At 53.4% G+C, this 20,497-nt stretch overlaps 1 protein-coding gene across 1 annotated transcript in view; it reads left to right on the forward strand.

Moving 5' to 3' along the window:
• Window positions 1–20,497, forward strand: part of LOC147091599 (pleckstrin homology domain-containing family G member 6-like) — a 201,505-nt gene that overhangs the window by 142,878 nt on the left and 38,130 nt on the right. The window contains exon 11 of the mRNA XM_085976827.1: window positions 6,190–6,322. Within this exon, the coding sequence (XP_085832953.1) occupies window positions 6,190–6,322 (133 nt within the window). The remainder of the gene's footprint in view (window positions 1–6,189; window positions 6,323–20,497) is intronic.

Below are 20,497 nucleotides of genomic sequence, written 5' to 3' on the forward strand. Positions count from 1 at the left end.
GTGGGACTCTTCACCCCCCAAACTGTGAACTCCTCACCCCGCAAACTGTGGGACTCCTCACCCCCCAAACTGTGGGACTCTTCACCCCCCAAACTGTGAACTCCTCACCCCGCAAACTGTGGGGACTCCTCACCCTCCAAACTGTGGGACTCCTCACCCCCCAAACTGTGGGGATTCCTCACCCCCCAAACTGTGGGGACTCCTCACCCCAAACTGTGGGACTCCTCACCCCCCAAACTGTGGGGACTCCTCACCCCAAACTGTGGGGTCTCCTCACCCCCCAAACTGTGGGGACTCCTCACCCCCCAAACTGTGGGGACCTCTCACCCCCCAAACTGTGGGGACTCCTCACCCCCCCAAATTGTGGGACTCCTCACCCCCCAAATTGTGGGACCCTTCACCCCCCAAACTGTGCATTCCCTCACCCCCCAAACTGTGGGACTTTTCACCCCCCAAACTGTGAACTCCTCACCCCCCAAACTGTGGGACTCCTCACCCTCCAAACTGTGGGACTCCTCACCCCCCAAACTGTGGGACTTATCACCCCCCCAAATTGTGGGACTCCTCACACCCCAAATTGTGGGACTCTTCACCCCACGAACTGTGCATCCCCTCACCCCCCAAACTGTGGGACTTTTAACCCCCCAAACTGTGAACTCCTCACCCCCCAAACTGTGGGACTCCTCACCCCGCAAACTGTGGGGACTCCTCACCCCCCAACCTGTGGGACTCCTCACCCCCAAACTGTGGGGACTCCTCACCCCCCCAAACTGTGGGGACTCCTCACCCCCACAAACTGTGGGGACTCCTCACCCCCCAAACTGTGGGACTCCTCACCCCCCTAAACTGTGGGACACCTCACCCCACAAACTGTGGGACTCCTCACCCCCCAAACTGTGGGACTCCTCACCCCCCCAAACTGTGGGACTCCTCACCCCCCCAAATTGTGGGACTCCTCACCCCCCAAACTGTGGGACTCCTCACCCCCCAAATTGTGGGACTCCTCACCCCCAAACTGTGGTACTGCTCACCCCCCAAACTGTGGGACTCCAACCCCCCCCAAACTGTGGGGACTCCTCACCCCCCAAACTGTGGGACTCCTCAACCCCCAAACTGTGGGACTCCTCACCCCCAAACTGTGGGACTCCTCACCCCCCAAACTGTGGGGACTCCTCACCCCCCAAACTGTGGGACTCCTCACCCCCCAAACTGTGGGACTCCTCACCCCCCAAACTGTGGGACTCCTCACCCCCAAACTGTGGGACTCCTCACCCCCCAAACTGTGGGGACTCCTCACCCCCCAAACTGTGGGACTCCTCACCCCCCAAACTGTGGGACTCCTCACCCCCCAAACTGTGGGACTCCTCACCCCCCAAACTGTGGGACTCCTCACCCCCCCAAACTGTGGGACTCCTCAACCCCCAAACTGTGGGACTCCTCACCCCCCCAAACTGTGGGACTCCTCAAACCCCAAACTGTGGGACTCCTCACCCCCAAACTGTGGGACTCCTCACCCCCCAAACTGTGGGGACTCCTCACCCCCCAATCTGTGGGACTCCTCACCCCCCAAACTGTGGGACTCCTCACCCCCCCAAACTGTGGGACTCCTCACCCCCCAAACTGTGGGACTCCTCACCCCCCAAACTGTGGGACTCCTCACCCCCCAAACTGTGGGACTCCTCACCCCCCAAACTGTGGGACTCCTCACCCCCCAAACTGTGGGACTCCTCACCCCGCAAACTGTGGGGATTCCTCACCCCCCAAACTGTGGGGACTCCTCACCCCCCAACCTGTGGGACTCCTCACCCCCCAAACTGTGGGGACTCCTCACCCCCCAAACTGTGGGACTCCTCACCCCCCAAACTGTGGGGCCCCTCACCCCCCAAACTGTGGGACTCCTCACCCCCCAAACTGTGGGGACTCCTCACCCCCCAAACTGTGGGGACTCCTCACCCCCCAAACTGTGGGGACTCCTCACCCCCCAAACTGTGGGACTCCTCACCCCCCAAACTGTGGGACTCCTCACCTCCCAAACTGTGGGACTCCTCACCCCCCAAACTGTGGGGACACCTCACCCCCCAAACTGTGGGACTCCTCACCCCCCAAACTGTGGGACTCCTCACCCCCCTAAACTGTGGGCACCTCACCCCACAAACTGTGGGACTCCTCACCCCCCAAACTGTGGGGACTCCTCACCCCCACAAACTGTGGGGACTCCTCACCCCCCAAACTGTGGGACTCCTCACCCCCCTAAACTGTGGGACACCTCACCCCACAAACTGTGGGACTCCTCACCCCCCAAACTGTGGGACTCCTCACCCCCCCAAACTGTGGGACTCCTCACCCCCCAAACTGTGGGGACTCCTCACCCCCCAAACTGTGGTGACTCCTCACCCCCCAAACTGTGGGACTCCTCACCCCCCAAACTGTGGGACTCCTCACCCCCCAAACTGTGGGACTCCTCACCACCCCAAACTGTGGGGACTCCTCACCCCCTAAACTGTGAGACTCCTCACCCCCCAAACTGTGAGACTCCTCACCCCCCAAACTGTGGGGACTCCTCACCCCCAAACTGTGGGGACTCCTCACCCTCCAAACTGTGGGGACTCCTCACCCCCCAAACTGTGGGGACTCCTCACCCCCCAAACTGTGGGGACTCCTCACCCCCCAAACTGTGGGACTCCTCACCCCCCAAACTGTGGGGACTCCTCACCCCCCAAACTGTGGGGACTCCTCACCCCCAAACTGTGGGACTCCTCACCCCCAAAACTGTGGGACTCCTCACCCCCCCAAACTGTGGGGACTCCTCACCCCCCAAACTGTGGGGACTCCTCACCCCCCAAACTGTGGGACTCCTCACCCCCCAAACTGTGGGGACTCCTCACCCCCAAACTGTGGGACTCCTCACCCCCCAAATTGTGGGGACTCCTCACCCCCAAACTGTGGGACTCCTCACCCCCCAAAACTGTGGGACTCCTCACCCCCCAAACTGTGGGACTCCTCACCCCCAAACTGTGGGACTCCTCACCCCCCAAACTGTGGGGACTCCTCACCCCCCAAACTGTGGGACTGCTCACCCCCCAAACTGTGGGGACTCCTCACCCCCCAAACTGTGGGGACTCCTCACCCCCCAAACTGTGGGACTCCTCACCCCGCAAACTGTGGGCCTCCACTGCTCTTCCTTAACTCTTTGGCCTTTGGCACTGTGCTACCCCCGGGTCTCGCTCGCTGCCTCGCCAGTGATTGGAGAATGACCCGAATCCCTCTGTCCGCTCCACTCTCTCTCAATCCCTCTCCCTCCCATTCTCCGTCTCTCTCTCTCTCTCTCTCTACATCCCTCTCTCCACTCCACTCTCTCTCAATCCCTCTCTCTCCCATTCTCCGTCTCTCTCTCTCTCTCTCTCGTTCTCTACATCCCTCTTTCCACTCCACTCTCTCTCAATCCCTCTCTCACCCATTCTCCATCTCTCTCTCTCTCTCTCTCTCTCTCTCTACATCCCTCTCTCCGCTCCACTCTCTCTCAATCCCTCTCTCACCCATTCTCCGTCTCTCTCTCTCTCTCTCTCTCTCTACATCCCTCTCTCCGCTCCACTCTCTCTCAATCCCTCTCTCTCCCATTCTCCGTCTCTCTCTACATCCCTCTCTCCACTCCACTCTCTCTCAATCCCTCTCCCTCCCATTCTCTGTCTCTCTCCCTCTCTCCCTCCCTCTCTCCCTCCCTCTTGCTCTGTCTCTCTCCCTCTCTCCCTCACTCCCTCTTGCTCTGTCTCTCTCCCTCCCTCCCTATTGCTCTTTCTCACTCCATCCCCCTATCCCTCTTGCTCTCCCTCCTCCCTCTTTCACTGTCTCACTCCCTCCCTCCCTCTTGCTCTGCCTCACTCCCTCCCTCCCTCTTGCTGTCTCTCTCTCCCTCTCTCACACTTGCTCTGCCTCACTCCATCCCCCCTCCCTCTTGCTCTCCGTCATCCCTCTTTCACTGCCTCACTCACTCCCTCCCTCCCTCTTGCTCTGCCTCACTCCATCCCTCCCTCTTGCTCTCCCTCCTCCCTCTTTCACTGTCTCACTCCCTCCCTCTTTCATTGCCTCACTCACTCACTCCCTCCCTTCCTCTTTCACTGTGTCACTCCCTCCCTCCCTCTTTCATTGCCTCCCTCCTTCCCTCCCTCTTTCATTGCCTCCCTCCCTCTTTCATTGCCTCCCTACCTCCCTCCCTCCCTCTTTCATTGCCTCCCTCCCTCCCTCCCTCTTTCATTGCCTCACTCCCTCCCTCCCTCTTTCATTGCCTCCCTCCCTCCCTCCCTCTTTCACTGTCTCTCTCCTTCCCTCCCGCCCTTTTGCTCTTTCTGATGTAAGAACACTACGAGGCACTTGGTCTAAGCGTTAAACAAAGCTTTAATCAACTGTTTTACAACAAGGAGGTCCAGTTGTGTCCTTCACTAGTTCCTGTTAAGAATGCCCTGAGCAAGCTGGGCCCATGCCCGAGTATTTATACTCTCCCTGGACAGCGCCACCCGCAGGCCGCTCAGTATTATTTCATAAGTCTTTCTTTCATGAATGACTGATTCATGTCACTGTCTCTCTCCCTTTCTCGCTCTTGATCTGTCTCTCTCCCTCTTGCTCTTTCTCTCTCACTCCCTCCCTCCCTCCCTCTTGCTCTGCCTCACTCTATCGCTCCCTCTTGCTCTTTCCCCCTCCCTCCCTCCCTCTTGCTCTCCCTCCTCCCACTTTCACTATCTCCCTCCCTCTGTCCCTCCCTCTTACTCTCCCTCCTCCCTCTTTCACTGTCTCTCTCCCTCCCTCTTGCGCTGCCTCACTCCATCCCTCCCTCCCTCTTGTCCTCTCCCTCACCCCCATTCTCTCCCCTTGCTGCAGGCCTAAACAGTCCAAATCCAGGTCAAATCCTGGCTGCATCTCCCGTGACAGCTGCCCTCCATTGAAGGCCTGGTGCCCAACAGTTCTGAGTGGGAGGTTACCTTGCGGGTTGGTCAGACGGGCGGAACAGTGGCAAATGGAATTTAACCCTGAAAAGTGTGAGGTGATGATTTTGGGAGGACTAACAAGGCAAGGGAATACACAATGAATGGTAGGACCATAGGAAGGACGGAGGATCAGAGGGACCTTGGTGTGCATGTACATAGATCCCTGAAGGCAGCAGGACAGGTGGATAAGGTTGCTAAAAAGGCATATGGGATACTTGCCTTCATTAGCCGAGGCATAGAATATAAGAGCAGGGAGGTTATGATGGAGCTGTACAAAACGCTAGTTAGGCCACAGCTGGAATACTGTGTGCAGTTAGGTCGCCACGCTATAGGTGTTAAGTCTGTGAATTATTTAGTTAATTAAGACACAGACTAATGAGTAACAATAAAAACAGGTCTTTACTGGTTGGAGGTAGGGACTATACTGAATACAAGATTACTGCACAGTGCTTATATACCGGTGTGTTCACCCCCGGTATTACGTCTACAGCAGCCTGAGAAAGTAGTACAGCTCTTAAGGTGGAACAGGCTTAAGCTCTCTTAAGGTGGAACAGGTTACATACACAACAATAGGAAGGATGTGATTGCATTGGAGAGGGTGCAGAGGAGATTCACCAGGATGTTACCTGGGCTGGAGCGCTTCAGCTATGAAGAGAGACTGGACAGGCTGGGGTTGTTTTCCTTAGAGCAGAGAAGGCTGAGGGGGTACCTGATTGAGGTGTACAAAATTATGAGGGGCATAGATAGGGTAGATAAAAAGGAACTTTTCCCCTTAGTAGAGGAGTCAATAACCAGGGGGCATAGTTTCAAGGTAAGGGGCAGGAGGTTTAGAGGGGATTTGAGGAGGAACTTTTTCACCCAGAGGGTGGTTGGAATCTGGAACTCACTGCCTGAAAGGGTGGTAGAGGCAGGAACCCTCACAACATTCAAGAAGCATTTAGATGAGCACTTGAAACGCCATAGCATACAAGGCTATGGGCCAAGTGCTGGAAAATGGGATTAGAATAGACAGGGCTTGATGGCCGGCGCGGACTCGATGGGCCGAAGTGGCTTTATCTGTGCCGTATAACTCTATGACTCTATGATTCTATGACTGATAACTGGGGCTGGGTGCTGGAGGGAGGGGAAAGGCTCCAAGTCTACCCCACTGAGAAGGCGAGCTGGAGACGCACCGAGAACTCATGCCCCATCTCCTCTCTTCCTCTCTCAGATCGAGGTCCATTGTCTCCTGTTCACCGACCTCTTCCTCATCACCAAACCACTGAAGAAAGCCAACCGGGTGAAGGTGATTCGCCAACCTCTCATGCTGGAAAAGGTCGTTTCCAGGGAACTCAAAGACCCAGGTCAGAACTGAAAACACCACAAACCTCAACACCACCAACCCCAACACCACATGACTCAACAGGTACAGTGTGGGTTAGACACAGAGTAAAGCTCTCTCTACACTGCCCCATCAAACACTCCCAGGGCAGGTACAGCACGGGTTAGATACAGAGTAAAGTTCCCTCGACACTGTCACATCAAACACTCCCAGGGCAGGTACAGCACAGGTTAGACACAGAGTAAAGCTCTCTCTACACTGCCCCATCAAACACTCCCAGGGCAGGTACAGCACGGGTTAGATACAGAGTAAAGCTCCCTCTACACTGTCCCATCAAAAACTCCCAGGGCAGGTACAGCACGGGTTAGACACAGAGTAAAGCTCCCTCTACACTGTCCAATCAAACACTCCCAGGGCAGGTAAAGCACGGGTTAGATACAGAGTAAAGCTCCCTCTACACTGTCCCATCAAACACTCCCAGGGCAGGTACAGCACGGGTTAGATACAGAGTAAAGCTCCCTCTACACTGTCCCATCAAACACTCCCAGGGCAGGTACAACACGGGTTAGACACAAAGTAAACCTTCCCCTACACTGTCCCATCAAACACTCCCAGGGCAGGTACAGAACGGGTTAGATACAGAGTAAACCTTCCCCTACACTGTCCCATCAAACACTCCCAGGGCAGGTACAGAACGGGTTAGATACAGAGTAAAGCTCCCCCTACACTGTTCCATCAAACACTCCCAGGGCAGGTACAGCACGGGTTAGACACAGAGTAAAGCTCCCTCAACACTGTCCAAACAAACATTCCCAGGGCAGGTACAGCACGGGTTAGATACAGAGTAAAGCTCCCTCTACACTGTCCCATCAAACACTCCCAGGGCAGTACAGCACGGGTTAGATACAGAGTAAATCTCCCTCTACACTGTCCCATCAAACACTCCCAGGGCAGGTACAGCATGGCGTTAGATACAGAGTAAAGCTCCCTCTACACTGACCCATCAAACACTCCCAGTGCAGGTACAGCACGGGTTAGACACAGAGTAAAGCTCCCTCTACACTGTCCCATCAAACACTCCCAGGGCAGGTACAGCACGGGTTAGATACAGAGTAAAGCTCCCTCTACACTGTCCCATCAAACACTCCCAGGGCAGGTACAGCACGGGTTAGACACAAAGTAAACCTTCCCCTACACTGTCCCATCAAACACTCCCAGGGCAGGTACAGCACGGGTTAGATACAGAGTAAAGCTCCCTCTACACTGCCCCATCAAACACTCCCAGGGCAGGTACAGAACGGGTTAGATACAGAGTAAAGCTCCCTCCACACTGTCCCATCAAACACTCCCAGGGCAGGTACAGAACGGGTTAGATACAGAGTAAAGCTCCCACTACACTGTCCCATCAAACACTCCCAGGGCAGGTACACCATGGGTTAGATACAGAGTAAAGCTCCCTCTACACTGTCCCATCAAACGCTCCCAGGGCAGGTACAGCACGGGTTAGATACAGAGTAAAGCTCCCTCTACACTGTCCCATCAAACACTCCCAGGGCAGGTACAGCACAGGTTAGATACAGAGTAAAGCTCCCTTTACACTGTCCCATCAAACACTCCCAGGGCAGGTCCAGAACGGGTTAGATACAGAGTAAAGCTCCCCCTACACTGTCCCATCAAACACTCCCAGGGCAGGTACAGCACGGGTTAGATACAGAGTAAAGCTCCCTCGAAACTGTCCCATCAAACACTCCCAGTGCAGGTACAGAACGGGTTAGATACAGAGTAAAGCTCCCTCTACACTGTCCCATCAAACACTCCCAGGGCAGGTACAGCACGGGTTAGATACAGAGTAAGTCTCCCTCTACACTGTCCCATTAAACACTCCCAGGGCAGGTACAGCACGGGTTAGACACAGAGTAAAGTTTCCTCTACACTGTCCCATCAAACACTCCCAGGGCAGGTACAGCACGGGTTAGAAACAGAGTAAATCTCCCTCGACACTGTCCCATCAAACACTCCCAGGGCAGGTACAGCACAGGTTAGATACAGAGTAAAGCTCCCTCTACACTGTCCCATCAAACACTCCCAGGGCAGGTACAGCACGGGTTAGACACAGAGTAAAGCTCCCTCAACACTGTCCAAACAAACACTCCCAGGGCAGGTACAGCACGGGTTAGATACAGAGTAAAGCTCCCTCTACACTGTCCCATCAAACAGTCCCAGGGCAGGTACAGCAGGGGTTAGATACAGAGTAAAGCTTGCTCTACACTGCCCCATCAAATACTCCCAGGGCAGGTACATCACGGGTTAGATACAGAGTAAAGCTTCCTCTACACTGTCCCATCAAACACTCCCAGGGCAGGTACAGCACGGGTTAGATGCAGAGTAAAGCTCCCTCTACACTGTCCCATCAAACACTCCCAGGGCAGGTACAGCACGGGTTAGATACAGAGTAAAGTTCCCTCTACACTGTCCCATCAAACACTCCCAGGGCTAGTACAGCACGGGTTAGACACAGAGCAAAGCTTCCTCTACACTGTCCCATCAAACACTCCCAGGGCAGGTACAGCACGGGTTAGATACAGAGTAAAGCTCCCTCTACACTGTCCCATCAAACACTCCCAGGGCAGGTACACCACGGGGTTAGATATAGAGTAAAGCTCCCTCTACTCTGTCCCATCAAACACTCCCAGGGCAGGGACAGCACGGGATAGATACAGAGTAAAGCTCCCTCTACACTGTCCCATCAAACACTCCCAGGGCAGGTTCAGCACGGGGTTAGATACAGAGTAAAGCTCCCTCTACACTGTCCCCATCAAACACACCCAGGGTAGTTACAGCTCGGGTTAGTTACAGCGTAAATCTCCCTCTACACTGTCCCATCAAACACTCCCAGGGCAGGTACAGCACGGGTTAGATAGAGAGTAAAGCTTCCTCTACACTGTCCCATCAAACACTCCCAGGGCAGGTATAGCACGGGTTAGATACAGAGTAATCTCCCTCTACACTGTCCCATCAAACACTCCCAGGGCAGTTACAGCACGGGGTTAGATACAGAGTACAATTTCCTCTACACTGTCCCATCAAACATTCCCAGGGCAGGTACAGCACGGGTTAGATACAGAGTAAAGCTCCCTCTACACTTTCCCATCAAACACGCCCAGGGTAGATACAGCATGGGTTAGATACAGAGTAAAGCTTCCTCTACACTGTCCCATCAAACACTCCCAGGGCAGGTACAGCACGGGTTAGATACAGAGTAAAGCTCCCTCTACACTGTCCCATCAAACACTGCCAGGGCAGTACAGCACGGGTTAGATACAGAGTAAAGCTCCCTCTACACTGTCCCATCAAACACTCCCAGGGCAGTACAGCACGGGTTAGATACAGAGTAAAGCTCCCTCTACACTGTCCCATCAAACACTCCCAGTGCAGGTACAGCACGGGTTAGACACAGAGTAAAGCTCCCTCTACACTGTCCCATCAAACACTCCCAGGGCAGGTACAGCACGGCGTTAGATACAGAGTAAAGCTCCCTCTACACTGTCCCATCAAACACTCCCAGGGCAGGTACAGCACGGGTTAGATACAGAGTAAAGCTCCCTCTACACTGTCCCATCAAACTCTCCCAGGGCAGGTACAGCACGGGTTAGACACAGAGTAAAGCTCCCTCTACACTGTCCCATCAAACACTCCCAGGGCAGGTACAGCATGGGTTAGATACAGAGTAAAGCTCCCTCTACACTGTCCCATCAAACACTCCCAGGGCAGGTACAGCACGGGTTAGACACAGAGTAAACCTTCCCCTACACTGTCCCATCAAACACTCCCAGGGCAGGTACAGCACGGGTTAGATACAGAGTAAAGCTCCCTCTACACTGTCCCATCAAACACTCCCGGGGCAGGTACAGCACGGGTTAGACACAAAGTAAACCTTCCCCTACACTGTCCCATCAAACACTCCCAGGGCAGGTACAGCACGGGTTAGATACAGAGTAAAGCTCCCTCTACACTGCCCCATCAAACACTCCCAGGGCAGGTACAGAACGGGTTAGATACAGAGTAAAGCTCCCTCTACACTGTCCCATCAAACACTCCCAGGGCAGGTACAGAACGGGTTAGATACAGAGTAAAGCTCCCACTACACTGTCCCATCAAACACTCCCAGGGCAGGTACACCACGGGTTAGATACAGAGTAAAGCTCCCTCTACACTGTCCCATCAAACACTCCCAGGGCAGGTACAGAACGGGTTAGATACAGAGTAAAGCTCCCACTACACTGTCCCATCAAACACTCCCAGGGCAGGTACAGCACGGGTTAGATACAGAGTAAAGCTCCCTCTACACTGTCCCATCAAACACTCCCAGGGCAGGTACAGAATGGGTTAGATACAGAGTAAAGCTCCCTCTACACTGTCCCATCAAACACTCCCAGGGCAGGTACAGCATGGGTTAGATACAGAGTAAAGCTCCCTTTACACTGTCCCATCAAACACTCCCAGGGCAGGTACAGCACGGGTTAGATACAGAGTAAACCTTCCCCTACACTGTCCCATCAAACACTCCCAGGGCAGGTACAGAACGGGTTAGATACAGAGTAAAGCTCCCCCTACACTGACCCATCAAACACTCCCAGGGCAGGTACAGCACGGGTTAGATACAGAGTATAGCTCCCTCGACACTGTCCCATCAAACACTCCCAGTGCAGGTACAGAACGGGTTAGATACAGAGTAAAGCTCCCTCTACACTGTCCCATCAAACACTCCCAGGCAGGTACAGCACGGGTTAGATACAGAGTAAGTCTCCCTCTACACTGTCCCATTAAACACTCCCAGGGCAGGTACAGCACGGGTTAGACACAGAGTAAAGCTCCCTCTACACTGTCCCATCAAACACTCCCAGGGCAGGTACAGCACGGGTTAGATACAGAGTAAATCTCCCTCGACACTGTCCCATCAAACACTCCCAGGGCAGGTACAGCACAGGTTAGATACAGAGTAAAGCTCCCTCTACACTGTCCCATCAAACACTCCCAGGGCAGGTACAGCACGGGTTAGACACAGAGTAAAGCTCCCTCAACACTGTCCAAACAAACACTCCCAGGGCAGGTACAGCACGGGTTAGATACAAAGTAAAGCTCCCTCTACACTGTCCCATCAAACAGTCCCAGGGCAGGTACAGCAGGGGTTAGATACAGAGTAAAGCTCGCTCTACACTGCCCCATCAAACACTCCCAGGGCAGGTACAGCACGTGTTAGATACAGAGTAAAGCTCCCTCGACACTGTCCCATCAAACACTCCCAGGGCAGGTACAGCACGGGTTAGATGCAGAGTAAAGCTCCCTCTGCACTGTCCAATCAAACACTCCCAGGGCAGGTACAGCACGGGTTAGATACAGAGTAAAGTTCCCTCTACACTGTCCCATCAAACACTCCCAGGGCTAGTACAGCACGGGTTAGACACAGAGCAAAGCTTCCTCTACACTGTCCCATCAAACACCCCCAGGGCAGGTACAGCACGGGTTAGATACAGAGTAAAGCTCCCTCTACACTGTCCCATCAAACACTCCCAGGGCAGGTACACCACGGGGTTAGATATAGAGTAAAGCTCCCTCTACTCTGTCCCATCAAACACTCCCAGGGCAGGTACAGCACGGGATAGATACAGAGTAAAGCTCCCTCTACACTAACCCATCAAACACTCCCATGGCAGGTACAGCACGGGTTAGATACAGAGCAAAGCTTCCTCTACACTGTCCCATCAAAAACTCCCAGGGCAGGTACCGCACGGGTTAGATACAGAGTAAAGCTCCCTCTACACTCTCCCATCAAACACTCCCAGGGCAGGTACAGCACGGGTTATACACAGAGCAAAGCTTCCTCTACACTGTCCCATCAAACACTCCCAGGGCAGGTACAGCACGGGTTCGATACAGAGTAAAGCTCCCTCTACACTGTTCCATCAAACACTCCCAGGGCAGATAGAGCACCGGTAATATACAGAGTGAAGCTCCCTCTACACTGTCCCATCAAACACTCCCAGGGCAGGTACAGCACGGGTTAGATACAGAGTAAAGCTCCCTCTACACTGTCCCATCATACACTCCCAGGGCAGTTACAGCACGGGTTAGATACAGAGTCAAGCTCCCTCTACACTGTCCCATCAAACACTCCCAGGGCAGGTACAGCAAGGGTTAGACACAGAGCAAAGCTCCCTCTACACTGCCCCATCAAACACTCGCAGGGCAGGTACAGCACGGGTTAGATACAGAGTAAAGCTTCCTCTACACTGTCCCATCAAACACTCCCAGGGAAGGCACAGCACTGGTTAGATACAGAGTGAAGCTCCCTCTACACTGTCCCATCAAATACTCCCAGGGCAGGTACAGCACGGGTTAGATACAGAGTAAAGCTCCCTCTACACTGTCCCATTAAACACTCCCAGGGCAGGTACAGCACGGGTTAGATACAGAGTCAAGCTCCCTCTACACTGTCCCATCAAACACTCCCAGGGCAGGTACAGCACGGGTTAGATACAGAGTCAAGCTCCCTCTACACTGTCCCATCAAACACTCCCAGGGCAGGTGCAGCACGGGTTAGACACAGAGCAAAGCTCCCTCTACACTGTCCCATCAAACACTCCCAGGGAAGGCACAGCACTGGTTAGATACAGAGTGAAGCTCCCTCTACACTGTCCCATCAAACACTGCCAGGGCAGTACAGCACGGGTTAGATACAGAGTAAAGCTCCCTCTACACTGTCCCATCAAACACTCCCAGGGCAGTACAGCACGGGTTAGATACAGAGTAAAGCTCCCTCTACACTGTCCCATCAAACACTCCCAGGGCAGGCACAGCACGGCGTTAGATACAGAGTAAAGCTCCCTCTACACTGACCCATCAAACACTCCCAGTGCAGGTACAGCACGGGTTAGACACAGAGTAAAGCTCCCTCTACACTGTCCCATCAAACACTCCCAGGGCAGGTACAGCACGGCGTTAGATACAGAGTAAAGCTCCCTCTACACTGTCCCATCAAACACTCCCAGGGCAGGTACAGCACGGGTTAGATACAGAGTAAAGCTCCCTCTACACTGTCCCATCAAACTCTCCCAGGGCAGGTACAGCACGGGTTAGACACAGAGTAAAGCTCCCTCTACACTGTCCCATCAAACACTCCCAGGGCAGGTACAGCATGGGTTAGATACAGAGTAAAGCTCCCTCGACACTGTCCCATCAAACACTCCCAGGGCAGGTACAGCACGGGTTAGACACAGAGTAAAGCTCCCTCAACACTGTCCAAACAAACACTCCCAGGGCAGGTACAGCACGGGTTAGATACAGAGTAAAGCTCCCTCTACACTGTCCCATCAAACAGTCCCAGGGCAGGTACAGCAGGGGTTAGATACAGAGTAAAGCTCGCTCTACACTGCCCCATCAAACACTCCCAGGGCAGGTACAGCACGGGTTAGATACAGAGTAAAGCTCCCTCGACACTGTCCCATCAAACACTCCCAGGGCAGGTACAGCACGGGTTAGATGCAGAGTAAAGCTCCCTCTGCACTGTCCAATCAAACACTCCCAGGGCAGGTACAGCACGGGTTAGATACAGAGTAAAGCTCCCTCTACACTGTCCCATCAAACACTCCCAGGGCAGTACAGCACGGGTTAGATGCAGAGTAAATCTCCCTCTACACTGTCCCATCAAACACTCCCAGTGCAGGTACAGCACGGGTTAGACACAGAGTAAAGCTCCCTCTACACTGTCCCATCAAACACTCCCAGGGCAGGTACAGCACGGGTTAGATACAGAGTAAAGCTCCCTCTACACTGTCCCATCAAACTCTCCCAGGGCAGGTACAGCACGGGTTAGACACAGAGTAAAGCTCCCTCTACACTGTCCCATCAAACACTCCCAGGGCAGGTACAGCACGGGTTAGATACAGAGTAAAGCTCCCTCTACACTGTCCCATCAAACACTCCCAGGGCAGGTACAGCACGGGTTAGACACAAAGTAAACCTTCCCCTACACTGTCCCATCAAACACTCCCAGGGCAGGTACAGCACGGGTTAGATACAGAGTAAAGCTCCCTCTACACTGCCCCATCAAACACTCCCAGGGCAGGTACAGAACGGGTTAGATACAGAGTAAAGCTCCCTCCACACTGTCCCATCAAACACTCCCAGGGCAGGTACAGAACGGGTTAGATACAGAGTAAAGCTCCCACTACACTGTCCCATCAAACACTCCCAGGGCAGGTACACCATGGGTTAGATACAGAGTAAAGCTCCCTCTACACTGTCCCATCAAACGCTCCCAGGGCAGGTACAGCACGGGTTAGATACAGAGTAAAGCTCCCTCTACACTGTCCCATCAAACACTCCCAGGGCAGGTCCAGAACGGGTTAGATACAGAGTAAAGCTCCCCCTACACTGTCCCATCAAACACTCCCAGGGCAGGTACAGCACGGGTTAGATACAGAGTAAAGCTCCCTCGAAACTGTCCCATCAAACACTCCCAGTGCAGGTACAGAATGGGTTAGATACAGAGTAAAGCTCCCTCTACACTGTCCCATCAAACACTCCCAGGGCAGGTACAGCACGGGTTAGATACAGAGTAAGTCTCCCTCTACACTGTCCCATTAAACACTCCCAGGGCAGGTACAGCACGGGTTAGACACAGAGTAAAGTTTCCTCTACACTGTCCCATCAAACACTCCCAGGGCAGGTACAGCACGGGTTAGAAACAGAGTAAATCTCCCTCGACACTGTCCCATCAAACACTCCCAGGGCAGGTACAGCACAGGTTAGATACAGAGTAAAGCTCCCTCTACACTGTCCCATCAAACACTCCCAGGGCAGGTACAGCACGGGTTAGACACAGAGTAAAGCTCCCTCAACACTGTCCAAACAAACACTCCCAGGGCAGGTACAGCACGGGTTAGATACAGAGTAAAGCTCCCTCTACACTGTCCCATCAAACAGTCCCAGGGCAGGTACAGCAGGGGTTAGATACAGAGTAAAGCTTGCTCTACACTGCACCATCAAACACTCCCAGGGCAGGTACATCACGGGTTAGATACAGAGTAAAGCTCCCTCTACACTGTCCCATCAAACACTCCCAGGGCAGGTACAGCACGGGTTAGATGCAGAGTAAAGCTCCCTCTACACTGTCCCATCAAACACTCCCAGGGCAGGTACAGCACGGGTTAGATACAGAGTAAAGTTCCCTCTACACTGTCCCATCAAACACTCCCAGGGCTAGTACAGCACGGGTTAGACACAGAGCAAAGCTTCCTCTACACTGTCCCATCAAACACTCCCAGGGCAGGTACAGCACGGGTTAGATACAGAGTAAAGCTCCCTCTACACTGTCCCATCAAACACTCCCAGGGCAGGTACACCACGGGGTTAGATATAGAGTAAAGCTCCCTCTACTCTGTCCCATCAAACACTCCCAGGGCAGGGACAGCACGGGATAGATACAGAGTAAAGCTCCCTCTACACTGTCCCATCAAACACTCCCAGGGCAGGTTCAGCACGGGGTTAGATACAGAGCAAAGCTCCCTCTACACTGTCCCCATCAAACACACCCAGGGTAGTTACAGCTCGGGTTAGTTACAGCGTAAATCTCCCTCTACACTGTCCCATCAAACACTCCCAGGGCAGGTACAGCACGGGTTAGATAGAGAGTAAAGCTTCCTCTACACTGTCCCATCAAACACTCCCAGGGCAGGTATAGCACGGGTTAGATACAGAGTAATCTCCCTCTACACTGTCCCATCAAACACTCCCAGGGCAGTTACAGCACGGGGTTAGATACAGAGTACAATTTCCTCTACACTGTCCCATCAAACATTCCCAGGGCAGGTACAGCACGGGTTAGATACAGAGTAAAGCTCCCTCTACACTTTCCCATCAAACACGCCCAGGGTAGATACAGCATGGGTTAGATACAGAGTAAAGCTTCCTCTACACTGTCCCATCAAACACTCCCAGGGCAGGTACAGCACGGGTTAGATACAGAGTAAAGCTCCCTCTACACTGTCCCATCAAACACTGCCAGGGCAGTACAGCACGGGTTAGATACAGAGTAAAGCTCCCTCTACACTGTCCCATCAAACACTCCCAGGGCAGGTACAGCACGGGTTAGATGCAGAGTAAAGCTCCCTCTACACTGTCCCATCAAACAGTCCCAGGGCAGGTACAGCAGGGGTTAGATACAGAGTAAAGCTCGCTCTACACTGCCCCATCAAACACTCCCAGGGCAGGTACAGCACGGGTTAGATACAGAGTAAAGCTCCCTCGACACTGTCCCATCAAACACTCCCAGGGCAGGTACAGCACGGGTTAGATGCAGAGTAAAGCTCCCTCTGCACTGTCCAATCAAACACTCCCAGGGCAGGTACAGCACGGGTTAGATACAGAGTAAAGCTCCCTCTACACTGTCCCATCAAACACTCCCAGGGCAGTACAGCACGGGTTAGATACAGAGTAAATCTCCCTCTACACTGTCCCATCAAACACTCCCAGGGCAGGTACAGCACGGCGTTAGATACAGAGTAAAGCTCCCTCTACACTGACCCATCAAACACTCCCAGTGCAGGTACAGCACGGGTTAGACACAGAGTAAAGCTCCCTCTACACTGTCCCATCAAACACTCCCAGGGCAGGTACAGCACGGGTTAGATACAGAGTAAAGCTCCCTCTACACTGTCCCATCAAACTCTCCCAGGGCAGGTACAGCACGGGTTAGACACAGAGTAAAGCTCCCTCTACACTGTCCCATCAAACACTCCCAGGGCAGGTACAGCACGGGTTAGATACAGAGTAAAGCTCCCTCTACACTGTCCCATCAAACACTCCCAGGGCAGGTACAGCACGGGTTAGACACAAAGTAAACCTTCCCCTACACTGTCCCATCAAACACTCCCAGGGCAGGTACAGCACGGGTTAGATACAGAGTAAAGCTCCCTCTACACTGCCCCATCAAACACTCCCAGGGCAGGTACAGAACGGGTTAGATACAGAGTAAAGCTCCCTCCACACTGTCCCATCAAACACTCCCAGGGCAGGTACAGAACGGGTTAGATACAGAGTAAAGCTCCCACTACACTGTCCCATCAAACACTCCCAGGGCAGGTACACCATGGGTTAGATACAGAGTAAAGCTCCCTCTACACTGTCCCATCAAACGCTCCCAGGGCAGGTACAGCACGGGTTAGATACAGAGTAAAGCTCCCTCTACACTGTCCCATCAAACACTCCCAGGGCAGGTACAGCACAGGTTAGATACAGAGTAAAGCTCCCTTTACACTGTCCCATCAAACACTCCCAGGGCAGGTCCAGAACGGGTTAGATACAGAGTAAAGCTCCCCCTACACTGTCCCATCAAACACTCCCAGGGCAGGTACAGCACGGGTTAGATACAGAGTAAAGCTCCCTCGAAACTGTCCCATCAAACACTCCCAGTGCAGGTACAGAACGGGTTAGATACAGAGTAAAGCTCCCTCTACACTGTCCCATCAAACACTCCCAGGGCAGGTACAGCACGGGTTAGATACAGAGTAAGTCTCCCTCTACACTGTCCCATTAAACACTCCCAGGGCAGGTACAGCACGGGTTAGACACAGAGTAAAGTTTCCTCTACACTGTCCCATCAAACACTCCCAGGGCAGGTACAGCACGTGTTAGAAACAGAGTAAATCTCCCTCGACACTGTCCCATCAAACACTCCCAGGGCAGGTACAGCACAGGTTAGATACAGAGTAAAGCTCCCTCTACACTGTCCCATCAAACACTCCCAGGGCAGGTACAGCACGGGTTAGACACAGAGTAAAGCTCCCTCAACACTGTCCAAACAAACACTCCCAGGGCAGGTACAGCACGGGTTAGATACAGAGTAAAGCTCCCTCTACACTGTCCCATCAAACAGTCCCAGGGCAGGTACAGCAGGGGTTAGATACAGAGTAAAGCTTGCTCTACACTGCCCCATCAAACACTCCCAGGGCAGGTACATCACGGGTTAGATACAGAGTAAAGCTCCCTCTACACTGTCCCATCAAACACTCCCAGGGCAGGTACAGCACGGGTTAGATGCAGAGTAAAGCTCCCTCTACACTGTCCCATCAAACACTCCCAGGGCAGGTACAGCACGGGTTAGATACAGAGTAAAGTTCCCTCTACACTGTCCCATCAAACACTCCCAGGGGCTAGTACAGCACGGGTTAGACACAGAGCAAAGCTTCCTCTACACTGTCCCATCAAACACTCCCAGGGCAGGTACAGCACGGGTTAGATACAGAGTAAAGCTCCCTCTACACTGTCCCATCAAACACTCCCAGGGCAGGTACACCACGGGGTTAGATATAGAGTAATGCTCCCTCTACTCTGTCCCATCAAACACTCCAGGGCAGGGACAGCACGGGATAGATACAGAGTAAAGCTCCCTCTACACTGTCCCATCAAACACTCCCAGGGCAGGTTCAGCACGGGGTTAGATACAGAGTAAAGCTCCCTCTACACTGTCCCCATCAAACACACCCAGGGTAGTTACAGCTCGGGTTAGTTACAGCGTAAATCTCCCTCTACACTGTCCCATCAAACACTCCCAGGGCAGGTACAGCACGGGTTAGATAGAGAGTAAAGCTTCCTCTACACTGTCCCATCAAACACTCCCAGGGCAGGTATAGCACGGGTTAGATACAGAGTAATCTCCCTCTACACTGTCCCATCAAACACTCCCAGGGCAGTTACAGCACGGGGTTAGATACAGAGTACAATTTCCTCTACACTGTCCCATCAAACATTCCCAGGGCAGGTACAGCACGGGTTAGATACAGAGTAAAGCTCCCTCTACACTTTCCCATCAAACACGCCCAGGGTAGATACAGCATGGGTTAGATACAGAGTAAAGCTTCCTCTACACTGTCCCATCAAACACTCCCAGGGCAGGTACAGCACGGGTTAGATACAGAGTAAAGCTCCCTCTACACTGTCCCATCAAACACTGCCACGGCAGTACAGCACGGGTTAGATACAGAGTAAAGCTCCCTCTACACTGTCCCATCAAACACTCCCAGGGCAGTACACCACGGGTTAGATACAGAGTAAAGCACCCTCTACACTGTCCCATCAAACACTCACAGGGCAGGCACAGCACGGCGTTAGATACAGAGTAAAGCTCCCTCTACACTGACCCATCAAACACTCCCAGTGCAGGTACAGCACGGGTTAGACACAGAGTAAAGCTCCCTCTACACTGTCCCATCAAACACTCCCAGGGCAGGTACAGCACGGCGTTAGATACAGAGTAAAGCTCCCTCTACACTGTCCCATCAAACACTCCCAGGGCAGGTACAGCACGGGTTAGATACAGAGTAAAGCTCCCTCTACACTGTCCCATCAAACTCTCCCAGGGCAGGTACAGCACGGGTTAGACACAGAGTAAAGCTCCCTCTACACTGTCCCATCAAACACTCCCAGGGCAGGTACAGCATGGGTTAGATACAGAGTAAAGCTCCCTCTACACTGTCCCATCAAACACTCCCAGGGCAGGTACAGCACGGGTTAGATACAGAGTAAAACTCCCTCTACACTGTCCCATCAAACACTCCCAGGGCAGGTACAGCACGGGTTAGATACAGAGTAAAGCTCCCTCTACACTGTCCCATCAAACACTCCCAGGGCAGGTACAGCACGGGTTAGACACAGAGTAAACCTTCCCCTACACTGTCCCATCAAACACTCCCAGGGCAGGTACAGCACGGGTTAGATACAGAGTAAAGCTCCCTCTACACTGTCCCATCAAACACTCCCGGGGCAGGTACAGCACGGGTTAGACACAAAGTAAACCTTCCCCTACACTGTCCCATCAAACACTCCCAGGGCAGGTACAGCACGGGTTAGATACAGAGTAAAGCTCCCTCTACACTGCCCCATCAAACACTCCCAGGGCAGGTACAGAACGGGTTAGATACAGAGTAAAGCTCCCTCTACACTGTCCCATCAAACACTCCCAGGGCAGGTACAGAACGGGTTAGATACAGAGTAAAGCTCCCACTACACTGTCCCATCAAACACTCCCAGGGCAGGTACACCACGGGTTAGATACAGAGTAAAGCTCCCTCTACACTGTCCCATCAAACGCTCCCCAGGGTAGGTACAGCACGGGTTAGATACAGAGTAAAGCTCCCTC

The sequence above is a fragment of the Somniosus microcephalus genome, unplaced genomic scaffold (genome assembly GCF_052327205.1).
Source record: "Somniosus microcephalus isolate GS21.2 unplaced genomic scaffold, FLI_Smic_1.0 unresolved_chr3, whole genome shotgun sequence".
Taxonomy (NCBI): Eukaryota; Metazoa; Chordata; class Chondrichthyes; order Squaliformes; family Somniosidae; genus Somniosus; species Somniosus microcephalus.